Below are 16,790 nucleotides of genomic sequence, written 5' to 3' on the forward strand. Positions count from 1 at the left end.
TTTTTGTGTTTACGTAGTACACGTCGATTTACCTTTTGCGCCCTTATAAGCACATAAAGGATTTGTATATATTAATCAATACGTACGTGATGGGAACCTGAAGCCTTTAATTTCAATCTATTATTTTTTTTTCATTGTTTTGGCGAAACAATTGAATATTCCTTGTTACATTGTAAGGGACACTGCCTGACAGCTTTCTAGTTTATTTACACGGCATAAGTTATTTTCGACAAAAATGTCACATAGTAGTTCTTCAAGGCGAGGCGACGATATACACTGAGAAAAAGATGTAGGTGGCGTACTTAAAAAGATAGGTTACATGCTTAATTCCTGTAGTTTTTGGACTTAACGTACAGCAGACGTATAACTGAAAATGCATGTTTTATAATACTTTCTGTATAAGTGGTCCATCTATACGTACTTTCCGTGTGAAACAATGTAGGCGGTCAGGATCTCACATACGAATGGACGTATATAACATATAGCTGACGGAGGTAACATAAGTATATGCATATGATATACGGAAAACTGTTAGATGTCAGATATCCCGCAACGGCATGATGTAACATCTAAAGGCAGTGCCTATGTAGCATACGAATAACGTATGCTCCGTACTGATTTCTATAGTAAGAAAGAGGATACCGTATATTTGTACAATATACCGCTGTCCGGAGAACTGATTTTTCTCTGTGTAGAGTTAATTGTAGCAAGGTTTGGATATACAATAAGTTAAGGAAGGCAAGACTATTATTTAAATAAGACAATTTAACTATATAAAGTGAAGTGTAGGAATGTTGCAGTAAGTAAAATTAAGTAAGAATACAGTTACTTTGTGAAGTTAATTCATCATAATGAGAAACATTCCATACTTTGTCACAGGTGCGTGTTAGCTGAGAAGGAGATTCTAGAGAAATCACTTTTAACCCGGTTGGCAACACCAACGTGGAGTCAGTAGCTACCTGAGTTAATGCGTGAAATACACCGCTTCCGTTAATGCATTCTTTAAGACATTATACTAAATCGACGTCTCTGTTTTTTTACTATTGTTTATTCTATCCCCGACAGCCACGTCGTAAATGTAGGACATCAAGAGAATAAGAAGCCGGTCAGTATGTATTTGTCACTAGCCACGTCTGAAGAAAATTAAACAGTTACATATGAGAATTTTGTGATTAACTTTTGTGTACAGTATTTCTTTAGTGCCTTCAAGTAATGTAAATAAAAGTTGATCAGAGTAAAAAAAAAGTAATAAATAAATTTTTAAAAAAAGTAAAGTAGACACTTACAAAAAGCGACAAGTCCTGTCACTAGAATTATTTTTTATTTGGTTTCAAATTTCCTGTGGTCAACTTTTTTTCTTTTTTTTTTTAAGAAAAAGAGATCATTGTTTCCGTTTTGTCGCATATTTTGAGACCCTGCTATTTATGTCAAATGAAACACGTCTCCGAACAACAATATATGTTACATTTTAGTGATTTCGAGAAAAAACGAGAATATTGGATTTTTGAGAAAATGGAGATAGAAATATTAGATATTGGTCAACCGTTCACAATGTGCTTGCACCTGGTTTTATTTTTTCCTATTGTACTCCTGAAATATACAAGTTTTTTCGTTTTTCTCGAAATCACTAAAATGTAACATATTGTTGTTCGACGGAATGCTTCAAATCTTAACATGATTGCGCCAAGTAAGCTAAGGAGAACTAATTATACAAGGCCTGTTGAAAAGTATCCGATCTTCTTTGGTTTTGTAAAAACTACATGGCGTAGGTTGGCCAAATTTTGCCTCATGGAAAAGGAGCCCATGACGTATTTAGCCTGCAGAGGACGTCACTTTTGTTTTCTTCTTCTGTTGTAGAGGAATGGTTAGGTTGGGTGCTCTTCTGTGGCTTCGGTGCGTCTAAAATATTAAATGCATGAGTATAGTTATAGCACGGGAGAACCCACAATCGACTCCGTGGGTACATCCGACTTAGCAAAAGTCTGACAAAGACCTCGAAGATATAGAAAGATCGCCATGTGCTTAGCAAAATCTAACAAATATTGACTGTGTTCTTCGATTGTAGCCCCGAAGACTGGATCAGGATATGATTCCATTCATGCAGCTCATTTTATTTTTATTTCTTTATTTTTTTAACCGCCGCACAAGATTTTTGTTTCGTCAAGCTCTATGCTTTCCGCAAGCCTCATGACCCTTTTGCCTCTTCCCAATAAATCAAAACGTACCAGAAAGAAACTCGCTTTCGCACTCGGAAGGAGATCTAGTGCAACGCGACGGTGGATCTCATAGCACTTGCCAATGAGGGATTCCAGGCATTTTTCCCGCAGTAGAAAGGCTACCAAACTCATTGCGTGGAAGCAGGAGAAAACTAGTTTGAAGGGGATTAGGACGAAGGAAACATCAGGTGAGTTTGCAGACCATGTGGGATAATTTTACGACGGGTCTCGTATATACATTAGGTGGTGAGGAAAGAATGAACCAACTCTGCTAAAGAGGATCTCCCCTAGAACTGTCTACTTTACCCTGTAGATTTCAACCACAGAAGGATGTCTGCCGTCATCTAACGGTATAATATGTAACTTTTTTACATTCTAGAATAATTATACAGGGTTATTTTAAAAAAAAAACAAACTCACAGATTTCATCTGGATCTAGAATTTCTAACTGAGGTCCGATTTTCATGCTGTTTGTGGCAAATGATCAAGAAAGGACAGAAGATTTATGGAACTATGTTTACTGGTTTAAATTCATCCGAAATAATATCGGCCACCCCTCAAAAAAAAAAAATAATAATAATAATAAAATAAAATAAAATAAAAAAAATAAAAAAAAATCGCAAGTGTATCTTACACTGGAGCAAGCTTGGCACTGGAGCACCCTGCTCATCTCTTATACACGGCTTCGCGAACATAACCTTTTGTTAAAGAAATGTGGGTTTCCTGTAGGCTAGTCTTTTTAAAAACAACACTGTACATTGAGCAGACTAATATGATTTATAAAGAGCATAGACACTAGAGGAACGGACCTCGGATTATATTTGTACCAGAAAGATATAAACTGCAGTCAGATTTAACTCCTAGTTATCTTAATGACAACTTCATTTTTGGTTTTGCTTGCAAGAGGGGGGGGAGGAGTATTCCCTGAAACACGTACACTGAGGGAGAAAAACGTATTTGGCGTACGTAAAAAGGTAGATTATATGTATAAATCCTGTAGTTTTTGGACTTAATGTACAGCAAACGTATAACTGAAAAAGCATGTTTTATACGTACTTTTCGTATAAGTGTTCCAAATAAACGTACTTTTCGTACGAACGACAGAACTGTACATAGACGGTCAGGAGCTCACACACATGGACGTATGTAACATATAGCTGGCGTATGTAACATATGTATATATATGCAATATACGGAAGACTGTTAGATGTTATACATCCTGCAACGGCATGATGTAACATCTAAGCAGGAAAAATATGTAGCATATGGATAACGCATGCTTCATATTGATTTTCGTAGTAAACATAAGGATTCTGTATATTTGTACAGCGGGGGACACTTCTAAATGGTACAGCCATATGGAGATTTACGGCTAAGGTGTACCATTTAGAAGTGTCCCCCGCTGTACAATATACCACTGTCCGGATAATGGTTTTTCCTCAGTGTACCTATGAATATTTTCAAATTTTTCATTTCTATATGTTTTATTAAAATGTCAGTTAAATACTGCTAGTAAAGCATTTGAAAAAAATAACGTTAAATATACGTAAGGAATTTACGAATATATATATAGGCCAGGTTATTCACAATGGAAGCATTATTATCCTAGCAAGATTCAGAAAAAAACAAAACTTGAGAGAACCAGAGTTAAGATGGCTGCTTACTGGAGTCGAATCTTGGACCTTCCTATTACTAAATGAAAATGTGAAGCATTTACTATTGTGAAGTTTAAAGTCACAATTCTTTCCATTAATCTCAAGTATTATTAGAAAATGACGTCTTTGCAGTAAGATATACGTGACTGATATTTATTTCGACTCCTTTTAGTGAGAATGGCAAATTTGTACAAAAAACAAATACATTTTCTCTTGTATACGTTCATCTCTTCAAAGTGAATCAGGTTATACTATTACCACCTGCTGGAAGGGTTTTTCATTCTGATCTTCACATTAGTCAACTTTTGAAATACAAATAATCTTTTATTCGTTGTTCCACTCTGCAGTGACCTTTCCGAGAAAAACTCCTGTGGACTCATCCGAACTGGGCGGTTTCTTTTTTTCTTCCCTCCCCCTTATTTTATATGGAAGTTATCAAAGAACTTGAAACGTACACTCATACCCAAAATTATTGTCGCATATCTATAAATACGTATGTTGTTGTAGGAATATCGTTTGATAACGAATTCGCCAAGTATTTCTTATAATCGACAAAGACATGTATGTGGCAAATTTCATATTAGGAGAGCAGTAAATAAGAACAATAAAACGAAAATGAAACTTTCTTGTCTATTTAGCAACATTTTGTTTTACTCATTCTAATTTTCGTAGACAGTTATAGATATGCGACAATCATTTTGGACATGAGAATACATACTTGAGATGTTTTGAAACAAACTTTCATTGATCTTAACCGAGAATATAAGCCATGGAAATATTAAAAGTGATCCGTAGTGTAATGTACTTGTAAAAATATCTGTTTACCTCTCTCTTGGACTGAAGATTTAATGAAATAGACAATGAAAATCATATTAAATATGTCAAAAGTATCATGTAATTATCATAACTAAAAATAAAAGATATTTTGAAAGATAAATCAAACATATTTAAAACCAAGGTGTGATTTCGATTACGAAGGGATTTCGACGCGTTGTTCCCTTCAAAGTTTCTGCCACCTACAGTTGTTCTACCTATCCATTTTGACTTATTGAAATGTTTAGAATTGAAATTAAACAAACAAAGCTACTTAATTAGATATATTAGACCGTGGATTTCATTAGTTTTTCAAATTCATACAAACAGAGTAGTACTGACAGGCGTACGGCTTAATGGCCCCTGGCTCAGGACCCAAGGTCAATGGCCTATGGATACATACAGGGCAGTGGCGGATCTAGAAGGTAAGAACTGGGGGGAGCAACCAGACCAGACCCCAGACCATGATCGACCCTATGTGTATCAAGAGTTTACTATAAAATTTCAAATATATATATCAGCTTCAATTATTTTCGTGTCTCAAAAAACCGGGGGGAGGGTTAGGCCTCCCCGACCTCGGTCTGGGTCCGCCACTGATACAGGAACGAACCCAGAAGTCCAAAGTTTGGGAGGTGTAATAGTACAAGACGCCATTGGTGCAAATCCCAGTGGGATGATGGGGACATGTTCCCCAAATCTTGGAACTGAGGGACTGTCCCCCCAATAATCCGATTTAAAATATGATGATTTGTGTCCGACTGTCACTTCTACAACAAGTTCAGCTCAGAAATCAGATTCATCTACCGTAATATGAGTCTCATTTCCCCCACCCCCCAGAACCACCTCTGGTGCATGGGGTCCCGAGCTGAAACCCTGCTCCCGCCAAATGAACTTTGTAGTAGACAAACACCGTGTGCTTTGGTTTCCTCGGGGTTTTCCCGTTTCCTCCCACTTTCTTCATTCCACCATTTCATTCATTTCTCATAATCACTGTCTCCTTTAGCCTAACCGGCATAATTATAAGACGTAAAACTCAAAAATTTCATATCATTTTGCGCTCACCAGAAATAAGCCTCAAATCTGCCTGCCTTCCAATGTTGAAGACAACGCTGCTCCCCTGATCCTCCACAGTATTGTTTTTCAACTTCATAATTTTTTTGAGCATCGCTTACAGAAAAAAAAAAAAAAAAAGTTATAGAAACGGTCTTACACGTCCCTCAAATGTTGAAGACAGATTTGCGCCGCTGCAAGACACTATATTTACATAGTACTGAAACGATGTTATTCTACACCTGAAAAGACGATAAGTTCTTGTTAATTACTTCCTATAATTAGTTCCTGTTCCTGCCCTGTTAATTAGTTCCTGTCATATATATTATCAGAAAAAAATATGGAATTAGTTTGTTTTTATAAGGAAAGAAAGAGTAGAAATGAAATGTAAGATCAAAATCTTTTTAAGCTACATTAATAATTTCTCTGCCATTAAAAATTGTACAAATATACGCAGTGGCGTATTTATGACTTTGTTTCGGGAGGGGCTTTGCTAACTTTCGGGGGGGATTTGCCTGGAAATGTGAAAATTCTCCAAGATATTTCATTTACTTTACTATACTAAGTAAGATTTCGGGGAGATTAAGCCCGGAATCCACCCCCTAAATACGCCACTGAATATACGTATAACGTGTCAACATTTGGGGGGGGGGTATTCAGACCCAGTGGACCCAAAGGACTACCCACTCTTGATTACGGTAGAAATGCTTTGGACAATCAATTAAGTTTCCTATCTTAGTGTGCGGCCAGCCTTATTTATCTGTTAGTAAGGAACTGAGCTAGCTTAATGAAATATCTTGGTGAAAATAATTGTAGATGAAGTATCAAGGATCTTCTTATCTTACAACCAGTGGTGATTCATGAGGAGAGCCACATCAATATAAATCGAATTTTCATTGTTTCAAACTATGTGAAGAGAACCTATCTAATCTTCTTGTATATAAGAATTGTTCTATTAGGTAAGTTTTTTTTCCCTAGTTGGAAACGATGAGAACTTTTTATCGGTGTAATTTCCCTGAAGAGCCGCCATTGTTGACAACGTAAATATCTTCGAGCTCCGTTTTGGATATATTATATGGTTATCTTTGAGACTCGTCTTCGATTTCCGGGAAGCAGGGTGGCTCAGTGGCATATCTCTGGTGCGTGAGTCCTTGGTTCGATCCCCGACTAAATAAGTTTGCAGTGGACAACATCGTATCCGTGGGTTTGCTCGGGGTACGTTTGTTTCCTCCCACATTCTCATTCTACCAGATATTTCATCATCATTCACTTGTCTTAATCATCGTCTCTCCTAACCTGGGCATAACGTGGGATGTTAAACTAAAAGATTTCATTCCATTTCCTTCGATTTCCGTTAGACTTATATGGTTCGGATTACACGTTAAACTGTTGTTCCATGTCTCATACAACCTCGGCATTGAAATGATCGTTAAACTTCAAACTAACATAAATATCTTCGTGAACACTAAGCTAAATTTACACTTATACCCATTGTCGTCAGAGAGATTATATAGAAGAAGATGAACAAACCACCGATGTTCTTCTACCGGGTATTGAATCCAGAAACTCCTGCATCAAATGACAAGCGTAGTATCTACTAGATTAGCGAGTAGGGTTGTTCTTTGACAATACAGTATATATTCGTTTTGTTGTTGTTGTTGTTGTTGTTGTTGTTGTTGTTGTTGTTGTATTAGCGTCCTTCGATCAAAGAGGCCATGTAAGACATAGAGTTACAGCTTAAAGTGGGATCCGAACCAGATGAGCCTTCACCGTGAAAATGTTAGCATCGTGATGATCAATTCTCAGGTAGAGATCAGTGGCGAATTTAGGCCGGGATCAGGAGCCGGGGACCTAAGCCTCACAGCTTCTTGAATGACAAAAATAATTAGTTTATTATTTATATACTTTTGAAAGTTTGTAGTAAAGTAATGGTATACCTGTCCTAGTCTGAATTCTGGCTACCTCCCCCCAGTCTTTACCTTCTAGATCCGCCACTGAAAGAGATAAGTTTCCAGTCAAGTTTTGGTAAGGAGTTGGGTCTTAACATTCCTTTAATTTTTAGCACCTAGGCTAAATGAAACGTAGACCTACAGTTTATGATGAAATCCGGACCACCGTAATGCGCTCAAATTTAAAGACTACTACCGGACCGGGAATCGAACCCTGGAGTCCGGCACCGAGGACACGCACGCTAGAGCCACTAGACCAGCTGATTAGGCTTGCAGTAGTGAATTAAATTAAAGCTGAAAAGAAAGAAATAAACAAACTTATCCTGTTACTGTAAAGTTAGAATCCTTTAAATTTTTGCATAATGAATGCAGCTCTCAACGGTTTTCTTAAGTGAACCTCATAAATAACTGAACTATCACTTTCTTCTTCGTTAAACAAATGCGGTCGAGTGCATTATATTCACATACATACACACACATGTATAGAAGAAATTCAATGTAAGACAAGTAAAAAGGATCTGATCCCACCGGATCCTTGATAACCTTGTTCCAATGTATTATAAGCAAAAGGAGACATCGACACCAACTGGCCTTGACTTTCACTCCCGTTACTATGATACGAGAATAATGTTATGCGGTGAGCGTTGTGAGAAGAAGCCCTCGTAGGAAGCGAAACGATGACACTTCCGTGGGAAGTAAAAGAGAACGCTTTTGAATCCTAATTTGTGACACAGTTTACTCGTTTTTTTTCTTTTTTGAGAGAGGATCTTTCGCGGAATTCGCACCATTAAACCCGCTTTATTATATGCATTTAGTTCCTTGTAAAGCTCCTGGGCTACTTCCAGCAGAGAGTCATTATTGAATACGTTGACTTTCCACTCTTACTTCTCCGTTCACGCCGTAGGTGGTGCAACCATATATTCTATGAACGGTTCTTTACAGCATTTAATTCCACAAGAAACAAGCCATGAACTTTAACAGTAGAATTTAATCATGATTGGCTTATTATGGTGGTAATAAAATACGTGGAAATTCTATTGTGGTCATAATATTCCTTAAAGGTCCATTCATGAATTTGACTCATGTTCATAATACTAAATAACGCAAAATCTAGGTTTTCTTTACGTACAGGGTAGACCAAAAGTCACGAGGAGAAAATAATTGTGAATAACATTTTTATTTATTATTAGTTTCTATTGATATTTCACAGACCAAGGATGGGAGATTTTTCTTTACACTTACGTACGGAGGGACCGCACTGGCTCAGTGGTAGAGCGTTCACTTTTGAAATGGCGTGGGGTCCCTGGTTCGATTCCCGCTTAAAATTCTTAATCATTAAGATTTTGTTTGCGAATTTCAAAAGTGCTTAGTAATATTGTCCAAAATAAGGAAATATAAAATTATTAAAATAATAAGGTAGAAGCGAGGAATTGGGAGATATTTTTTTCGACCTTTTTTCCCCTCACAGGTTATAGGTGTTTTTCTAGTTTTTAAGAACTGATTGTATGTTGCAGGTTCTTCTGCACCTACTGTGATAGTGATAAGCTTTCAGCATATTTACTTTTGATGCTGCAACCTTTTTATTGTTGTTGGTCTGATTTCCACCCAATTACCCGCTTGGTGGTAATTGGGTGCAAAATGATTAAAATCATTGCCATTGCACATAAACCCATAGGGCTGATTGGGTGTAAATGAAGAAAACTCAAGCTTTCATTTGCTGTATATAGCTTGTATTCCACTTAAAAACTACTAGTTTTATGTGTCCTAGAAAAAAAATATACCTTTGTTTATGTAAAATAAGGGGAAACTTATTTGTAAACCACAAAGATATTTGAATGCCTTTTCAAGCCTTCCAGTTATTGTTCATAGCACAGTATACTATCCTGTGAACTTAATTCAAAATGTATCGCATACGAAAGAAACTATAAGCGGTCAAAACTTGAGCCGAAAACGTAAAAAAAATAAAATAAAATAAAATAAAATAAAATAAAATAAAATAAAATAAAATAAAATAAAATAGAAAAATAAAAATAATAGGCCCTGATATTCAAACAAACATAGGAGAAGGTAATAAGACTAACGCTGAATAACTATAAACTATTACAATAGAACATGTGTTGGAACACTGGATTGATAAAAAGGTCCTATTTAGAGCATCAGCACTACTGGCATACGCAACGGCCACTGGAAGCGTAGGTTGAATCAAGTAACTTGAATGCACTAACACAAAAGTGTATACCACAAAAGACAAGGATAGCACAGCATTTAAATGAATTCTAAGCAAATAATGTTCACTTAAGGCATTCTACCCATTTACCCCCACATCACGTGCCCAATTACCACCTGGGGGTAATTGGGAGGTACAAAATTTCGACTGCCTCACGGTGAGGATTCTAGATTGATGCGTTTCACGGCACAATTCTTATGATGTTTTTAAGCAGCGGTAAAAAATCTGGCTCAAAACATTAATAGATGAGCTATTTATTGTGACTCAAACTAAAAGACACACAAACCTGAAACTCGGTTTCAAATATGTCATTTCTGAATCAAATGTTTTATTTTATTTTTTGTCATTATTACATCCTCTCAAAATTCATCTAAGCTCTTTTTTCTTGTAATTATCTACCCACCCAAAATTTGGGTGTAATTAAATTCCATAAAATATACTGAAATGCAAAATATAATTTTTTAAAAAAGTTTTTCGTCCAATTACCCTTCCTCCCAATTACCCCCTTCTACCCTAATAATTGCAGACAAACCTTTAGAACATTTTAGGTTATGATAGAGTATTCACCTCTGGTTCATGGGGTCCTTGTTCGATCCGCTAAGAGAAATTTGTGGTGGACAAACACTGTGTGCGCGGGTTTTCTCGGGGTTCTCCCACTTCATTCATTTCTCATCATCATCGTCTCTTTTAGCCTAGCCGACATAATTGTGGGACGTAAAACTTAAAAATTTCATTTCATTTCATTTGTTTTTCATTTTAGGATAATTTGAGTGATAATACTAAGTGATTCAACTGGCTTGTAAAATACATAATGCATTTTACATTTTTTAAAAACATAAATTAACAACATCAAGCACCAAGTTCTTTAAGGAATTAATTATACAAAATTACATCCACGGATTAATATTATTGTTGTGGTAATGTATATCGCTCGGTCCTCGATATGCCATAAACCTGAACAGTCTAAAATAGGTATCGATAAATGATTCTTCAATACATATGAATCCCTATCTGAAATTAACTTGGGATCAAATGCACTATAGTTTGCACTTTTTATTATTCACCGCATGAAAGTATAATTTCGAAGTTAATTAAAACGCAAGAATTCAATGGACGCTCAGCACCCATTAAACACTACCAAGGGGTGCTTTAGCACGAGAATACCCACGTAGTTGGCACCAATAGATGAGATTATAAGCCATATGAAGAATAAGCACTGTATGTATAAAGAAGTAGAAAAGCTTGTGGGAAAAAAATTCGGAAGATCAAAAAAGATGGGATTATGTGTGAAACTGCAGGCGATAGATGGATAAAATAGGGTCTTAGGCAAGGGCGCCCAATTCTCTGTACATTTCGGGGAGGGGGGGCATTTAAATGCAGAAGGTATATATGAGGATTTTAACGCAAATTATGCATTTAAATTATGTCAAATATTATATATTCATAAATACAATGCGGGGGCCCACATGAGATTTGGGGGACTCGGGCCCCAATGGAATCGGCGTCTTTGGGCTCAGGGAGTGAACAATAAAACAGATATAATCCAAATGCACAAAATTAATTAGACAGTAATTAGTAATATTCACATAGGGTTAATTGGTAGAAGTGGAGTATAGATGGCACTTGCATAAAATTAACTATACTTTTTAAAAAGACTGCTCTAAGAGGCTGCTACAACCAGATCCGTATCCAAGGGGTCTAGGGGGTCTGCATCCCCTAAAATTTTGTTGCCCCCCTAAAATTTTCACGGTAGGCTTGTTAATAAACTATAATATGGTTGGATCGGCCCCACCTAACTTCAGCCGCCCCCCCCCTACATTTTTGGGCTGGCTACCGGGCTGGCTACAACTTACGATTTTTTAAACGTGTATTTGTAAAATATCGACTGAATTAATTTATCAGAAGTACACATTTGTCAGGCCATAGTCTCGCAAGTAACTCTTATGTTTTTCTATTGCACTGATAATATTTGTGCCACATTTATGTATGTTATTTGAAGCCTGCAACCGTTTAATTAATGGTATTCGTTCAAAATTGTTAACTAGTACTTTTAAAACTAATTTTCTTTCCTTTAAAAGAATGAAAGGATCTTAAGAGGTTACTCTCTCGCTACAACTACTCCTATACAGCGTGGTCCGGAAGTGGGCGTACCCCTAATTGGTGTTTCTGATGATTTTAGGTTTTACCCACATTTGTTTGGTAACATTGCTTGGCATTGTCTGGCAATATTGCTATCCCTGTTCATTTGTTTTCTGCTTGATAACAGTCATCAGACGTTTCCTGGCACTGGATTGGAAGAGGTTGTGCATCTTCATCAGCTCCCTTTGCCTGGCCTCCAAGAAGTCCCGATCTGCCGATACCAGGCAATGTTCTCTGGGGTTTCATAAAGCAACAAGTAAGAAACACTCGATATCACACAACACAGGAATTACGAGGAGCTGTGGAACACACCTTCACCTTCGTGCCTTCGGAAGTATCTCCGCAAAACATCTGCGAGAACTTGGCGCAGAATTCAGCTGTGTTACGACATGGATGGTGATCATACTGATGTTTATGACTCTTAAGACTCTTAAGACTTCAAGATAACTGTGTACAGACATTCTACCATAACTAACACTATACTGTTGAAACTAAAGGGGGAGGGGTACGTCCGCTTCCAGATCACCCTGATATTAGCAGATTAGGTAGGATTGTTAGATAAGACAAAGAGGACAGACAAAAGCTAATAAAATTATTGAATGCTTTTAAGAATTGAACAGAAAAGAGATTACATATACGGATTGGTAAATTTCATCAAGCTGAACCAATGGCGTGATTTGTGGAGGACAAGGTGGATTTGGGGGTAATTTTGGTGTTTGAGTTTGAGGAGCATATGCTTTCCAATAAGTTATATACTAAGATAATAATAAGAAACGCAAAACTGCCCACTTTTGAAGACATCTTGCCCCTTCTCCCCCGGGCAAGATCTGAAATGACATTACTGAGCTGACAGCTGAACAAAAGTATATGAATAAGTTACAGGCGAGCACTCAGAAATTTATGTTGGGGATGTCCGAAGTTTGAGGGGTCTAATTAGCAGTGTTTACTATGTCTAGCATTGATCTGGTATTATTCTACACTCAATAAAACAATAAGTAATTTTAAAGTACTGTCACGTATGTTCTCAGCAAAAATAATAAAACTAAATTGCTTTTATAGGAAAAGAAAGAGTACAGATGTAGTGTAAAATCAAATTTTTAAGATAGATCAACCACTTTCTCTTTTAGAAAAACCATAGTTTTCTTACGAAGGTATTGAAATGTCTGTCCAGTTACAAAATTTCTCTTTTTATTTTATTTTATTTTTTTATTTTTTTGACGGAGGGGGAGGAGCGGATGCCTGCAGCCGGCAGACTATCCCGTGGATGTTCCATTGATGAGTTGTAAAACGTCTTGCGTAGATTTAAATGAAATTGAGAAAATCTAAACCCTGTTCGGCGTAAGCGCCAAACTGCTATAAACAAAGCCACGTGAAACTAAATCTCGCTGATTTGCTGTTGGACTACCGACGCTTGTACTCCTCCGCAAAATAGTTCATATCATTTGATTATTACTTTTACTATGAACTTCCATATAAAACTACTACATTATTATAAATGACAAACATATAATACGGATTATCTAATAATACTGCAATCAAATGTGGTTAATGAAACAATACAATTAAACACTAAGCATGCGCAGTAATTATGGCGCCAATTCAACTTGAAGTAGTGTTCTGCTTTTAAGACTGAAAGATGACTGACATGAATCCCGGTTCAGCGAGTGTTGTGGTGAAACATCAACAAGGTAAACCTTTACTCACTAAGCAACAATTGTTTACCAGCGAAATTGAAACATATTTCTTTTCTTTCGAGTTTTTTTCTTTCTTTTCTGCTGCTGCTGTAAGTATCTGGATAGCAGGAGACAGTATTGTCAAAATGCACGTGTATAATTTGCTCCTCCCCGTGGGGAGTGGGAGTGATACATCACTAGCCAATCGTATTTGTGAGAAGCGGAAGGATACAAATATTTTGTTTATCGGAGTTTAGAGCTTACGCTGAACAGGGAATTGTTTATTTGTAATACTAATATTGATGTTGTACAATAACGGAGCCATCTATCAAGAAGAAACTGAACGGGAAGTAGAACATATGATCCGGAAGTATAATAGCATATGCTAATTAGATTTCACAGCATAATTTTCTGAAATCAAGTCTATCATTTGGACATGCCGTGTATTTGATGATAATTATTGATAGAGAAATCGGTAACGTCCAGATTTCCCACATTTTATTTATTATTTTACAAAGGGAATTGGCGAATGCATTATTTCCATATGACATATTGACAGGCATTAAAAATTAATTCTACAATTCTAAAAATAATTTGGGGGAAATCTACCCTGCTAACATGCCTAGATAAAACACTGCTTTGTGTTCTGGCCAAAATTGATGATGATCCTGATTTTCTTGTACGAAGGATAAAATTGTAAAGGAATTTTGGCAAACCAAAGAGCTTATAAATTTATCTTATACAAGGATATATCCAGGGAGAGGCTAGAGCGGGCAGTGCCCACCCTAAATTATATTTTGCTCCCTCTAAAATAGAAAGTTCTAGAAACATTTTTATTTGAAACGTAACTAGATATGAAATTCGTGAAACTTTATTTACCAAGTTAAATTCAAACTAACGCATATTACGAGGGAGGTACGCATGGGTTCGGTCCTGGGGCTCCTTAGTCCCCTGAAATCTCTACTTTTGCACCTCCTGGGTCTACCTTCAGCCACCACTGATACATTCAATTGCTCGTTTAGATAAATAGGGCATATAGCTGTCAAGATTATGAGGTGAAAGGAGCTACGTCTCTGTTACAGATCCCATAAATAAATCTACATAAGAACTGTATATAAATTAAAGTGACTGTATATAAATTAACTGTATATAAATAACCACTCGCCCACTCGCCCGGGGCGAAGATTCATCGGTGCGGGCGAGTATTTAATATCATACCGAAGATACGTAAATTATTTCTATTGTGGGATGTGGGTTAGTGGCTTATCTCTTGGGGGAGTAAAATTTTGTTTCTTATTTGCATTCCTGGTCTATTCATTTACTACTGGTAATTACCACAACCAATCATTTAAGCATTGAGTAATTGTTTAGAAATGTTGGACCAAAATTAGTGAAAAACAGGATGATTTACAGGTGAAATGAGTTGATAGTGTTGAGAAAATATCGTACACAATTTTTTAAAGGCAGTAGGTAAAGGTAAGTGGAAGTCATTGCCCACTTTATATCGAGAACAGAACCCAACGAACCCCTGTGGGGCTTCTAACCCGTTCCTACTACTACTACCTAGGTACCACTATTACTCCTCCTCCTCCTACTACTACTACTACTACTTCTACTACTACTACTACTACTATTACTACTACTACTACTACTACTACTACTACTACTATTACTACTACTACTACTACTACTATTACTACTACTACTACTACTACTACTACTTATACTGTGGATTCTAATTTAACGTATGAAACCATAAAACGACCGAATCGGAATAGAATATCGCAAAAAAGTAGATGAAAAAGCTGGCCTCCCAAAGCTAAACAATAGCCAAGCACTTATTTAAAATAATACGTTCATCTGATAAAACCATAAAGTCATAACACATTTTTGTAAATCTTGAAAGAATATATCATAACGTCAATAATTACAAGTTGAATAAATTGGGTGAAAATCGAAATAAGTCCATGAAAAATCTAACGTTTTAAATATCGACCATCAAGCAGCTATAAACATAATTTATTTTACGTAGTTTATTACTAAAGTTAAAGAAATAAAAAAAAATGACAGTTACAATTCGTGGAAACCGGAAATAAATCACTTTCTTTTCCATGTAGTATCCAGTAGCATTGACAAAGACCTACTTAATAAAAATGCTGTCAAAATACATTGTTAAAAATTATAGTAATAAATTACTGTTAATATTCTTTTTTAATTTTCCAGAAGGGTGTGAGAATTGAATTATTAGTTGTTACTTTCCTTTGTTTTATTGTCGGTTTTTTCGTTACTTTCTTCCCACTTCCTTTCAACCTTTTTTCTCTTTTGTGTTTATGTTTCCACTGCCTACACTCTGTCACATGTATTGTATTCAAATGTAAAAGGAGTGAATGATGAGCAAGGTATGAATTTCGTGATTGATAGTTTCATAGTATTCGTGACTTTAATCTTCATTAGCTGTGATGCATGGGTTTCTATTGCATCTTTGTTAACCAATGTTTTATATTAATAATTCATATTCAATCTCTTTTACTAATGTTGTCTACGTTAAGAAATTTAATATTTAACATAGAACATTATTCTGACACATTGATAGATTACAGGTCGCTAAGTGAAAAGCTTCCACGTACCAAGTTCTTCAGTTAGGCTCCTCTTCATTGGCGGACGCAGATTGTAAGACCTGGGCGACCAGCCAGAACCGAGACTATGATAGGTATGTTATGAGTTTATTATATACTTTAAATTTTCAAATATATATAATAATTTAAATTATTTTTAATAGTCAAAAATCTGAAAGGCTTAGGCTCCCTCGACTCCGGACTGAATCCACAACTGATCTTCTTTACCTTCACATACAACAAAGTCATCGTTTGGGGAAGGTTAAGGATCAGTAGCGTCATAGCGGGACGGCAAGATGTACATCGAGACAAAAATTTCAGGTTTTGCATTAGTATAGGGCTAGAAATATACAATTTATTAAAAAGCATGCGTTTCTTCAATTCAGATGGGAAATTGAACCAATAGCCTCTCCCAATGACGCTCCTGCCAGGGTCGCCATTTGTTCCCTTTGA

The 16,790-nt window shown here is 36.3% G+C and overlaps 1 protein-coding gene across 2 annotated transcripts in view; it reads left to right on the plus strand.

Moving 5' to 3' along the window:
* LOC145678820 (uncharacterized) overlaps positions 1-16,790 on the plus strand; it is a 386,382-nt gene that overhangs the window by 164,650 nt on the left and 204,942 nt on the right. Inside the window, exon 1 of one of the 2 annotated variants that reach the window (XM_081749362.1) lies at positions 16,314-16,432. The exons of the other annotated variant lie outside the window; for it this stretch is intronic. Coding sequence (XP_081605488.1) covers positions 16,426-16,432 — 7 coding nt within the window. The 5' untranslated portion in view covers positions 16,314-16,425. Of the gene's footprint in view, positions 1-16,313; positions 16,433-16,790 lie in introns of those variants that run through there. 2 annotated transcript variants of the gene reach the window in all.

The sequence above is a fragment of the Thermobia domestica genome, chromosome 2, assembly GCF_964235325.1.
Source record: "Thermobia domestica chromosome 2, izTheDome1.hap1.1, whole genome shotgun sequence".
NCBI lineage: Eukaryota > Metazoa > Arthropoda > Insecta > Zygentoma > Lepismatidae > Thermobia > Thermobia domestica.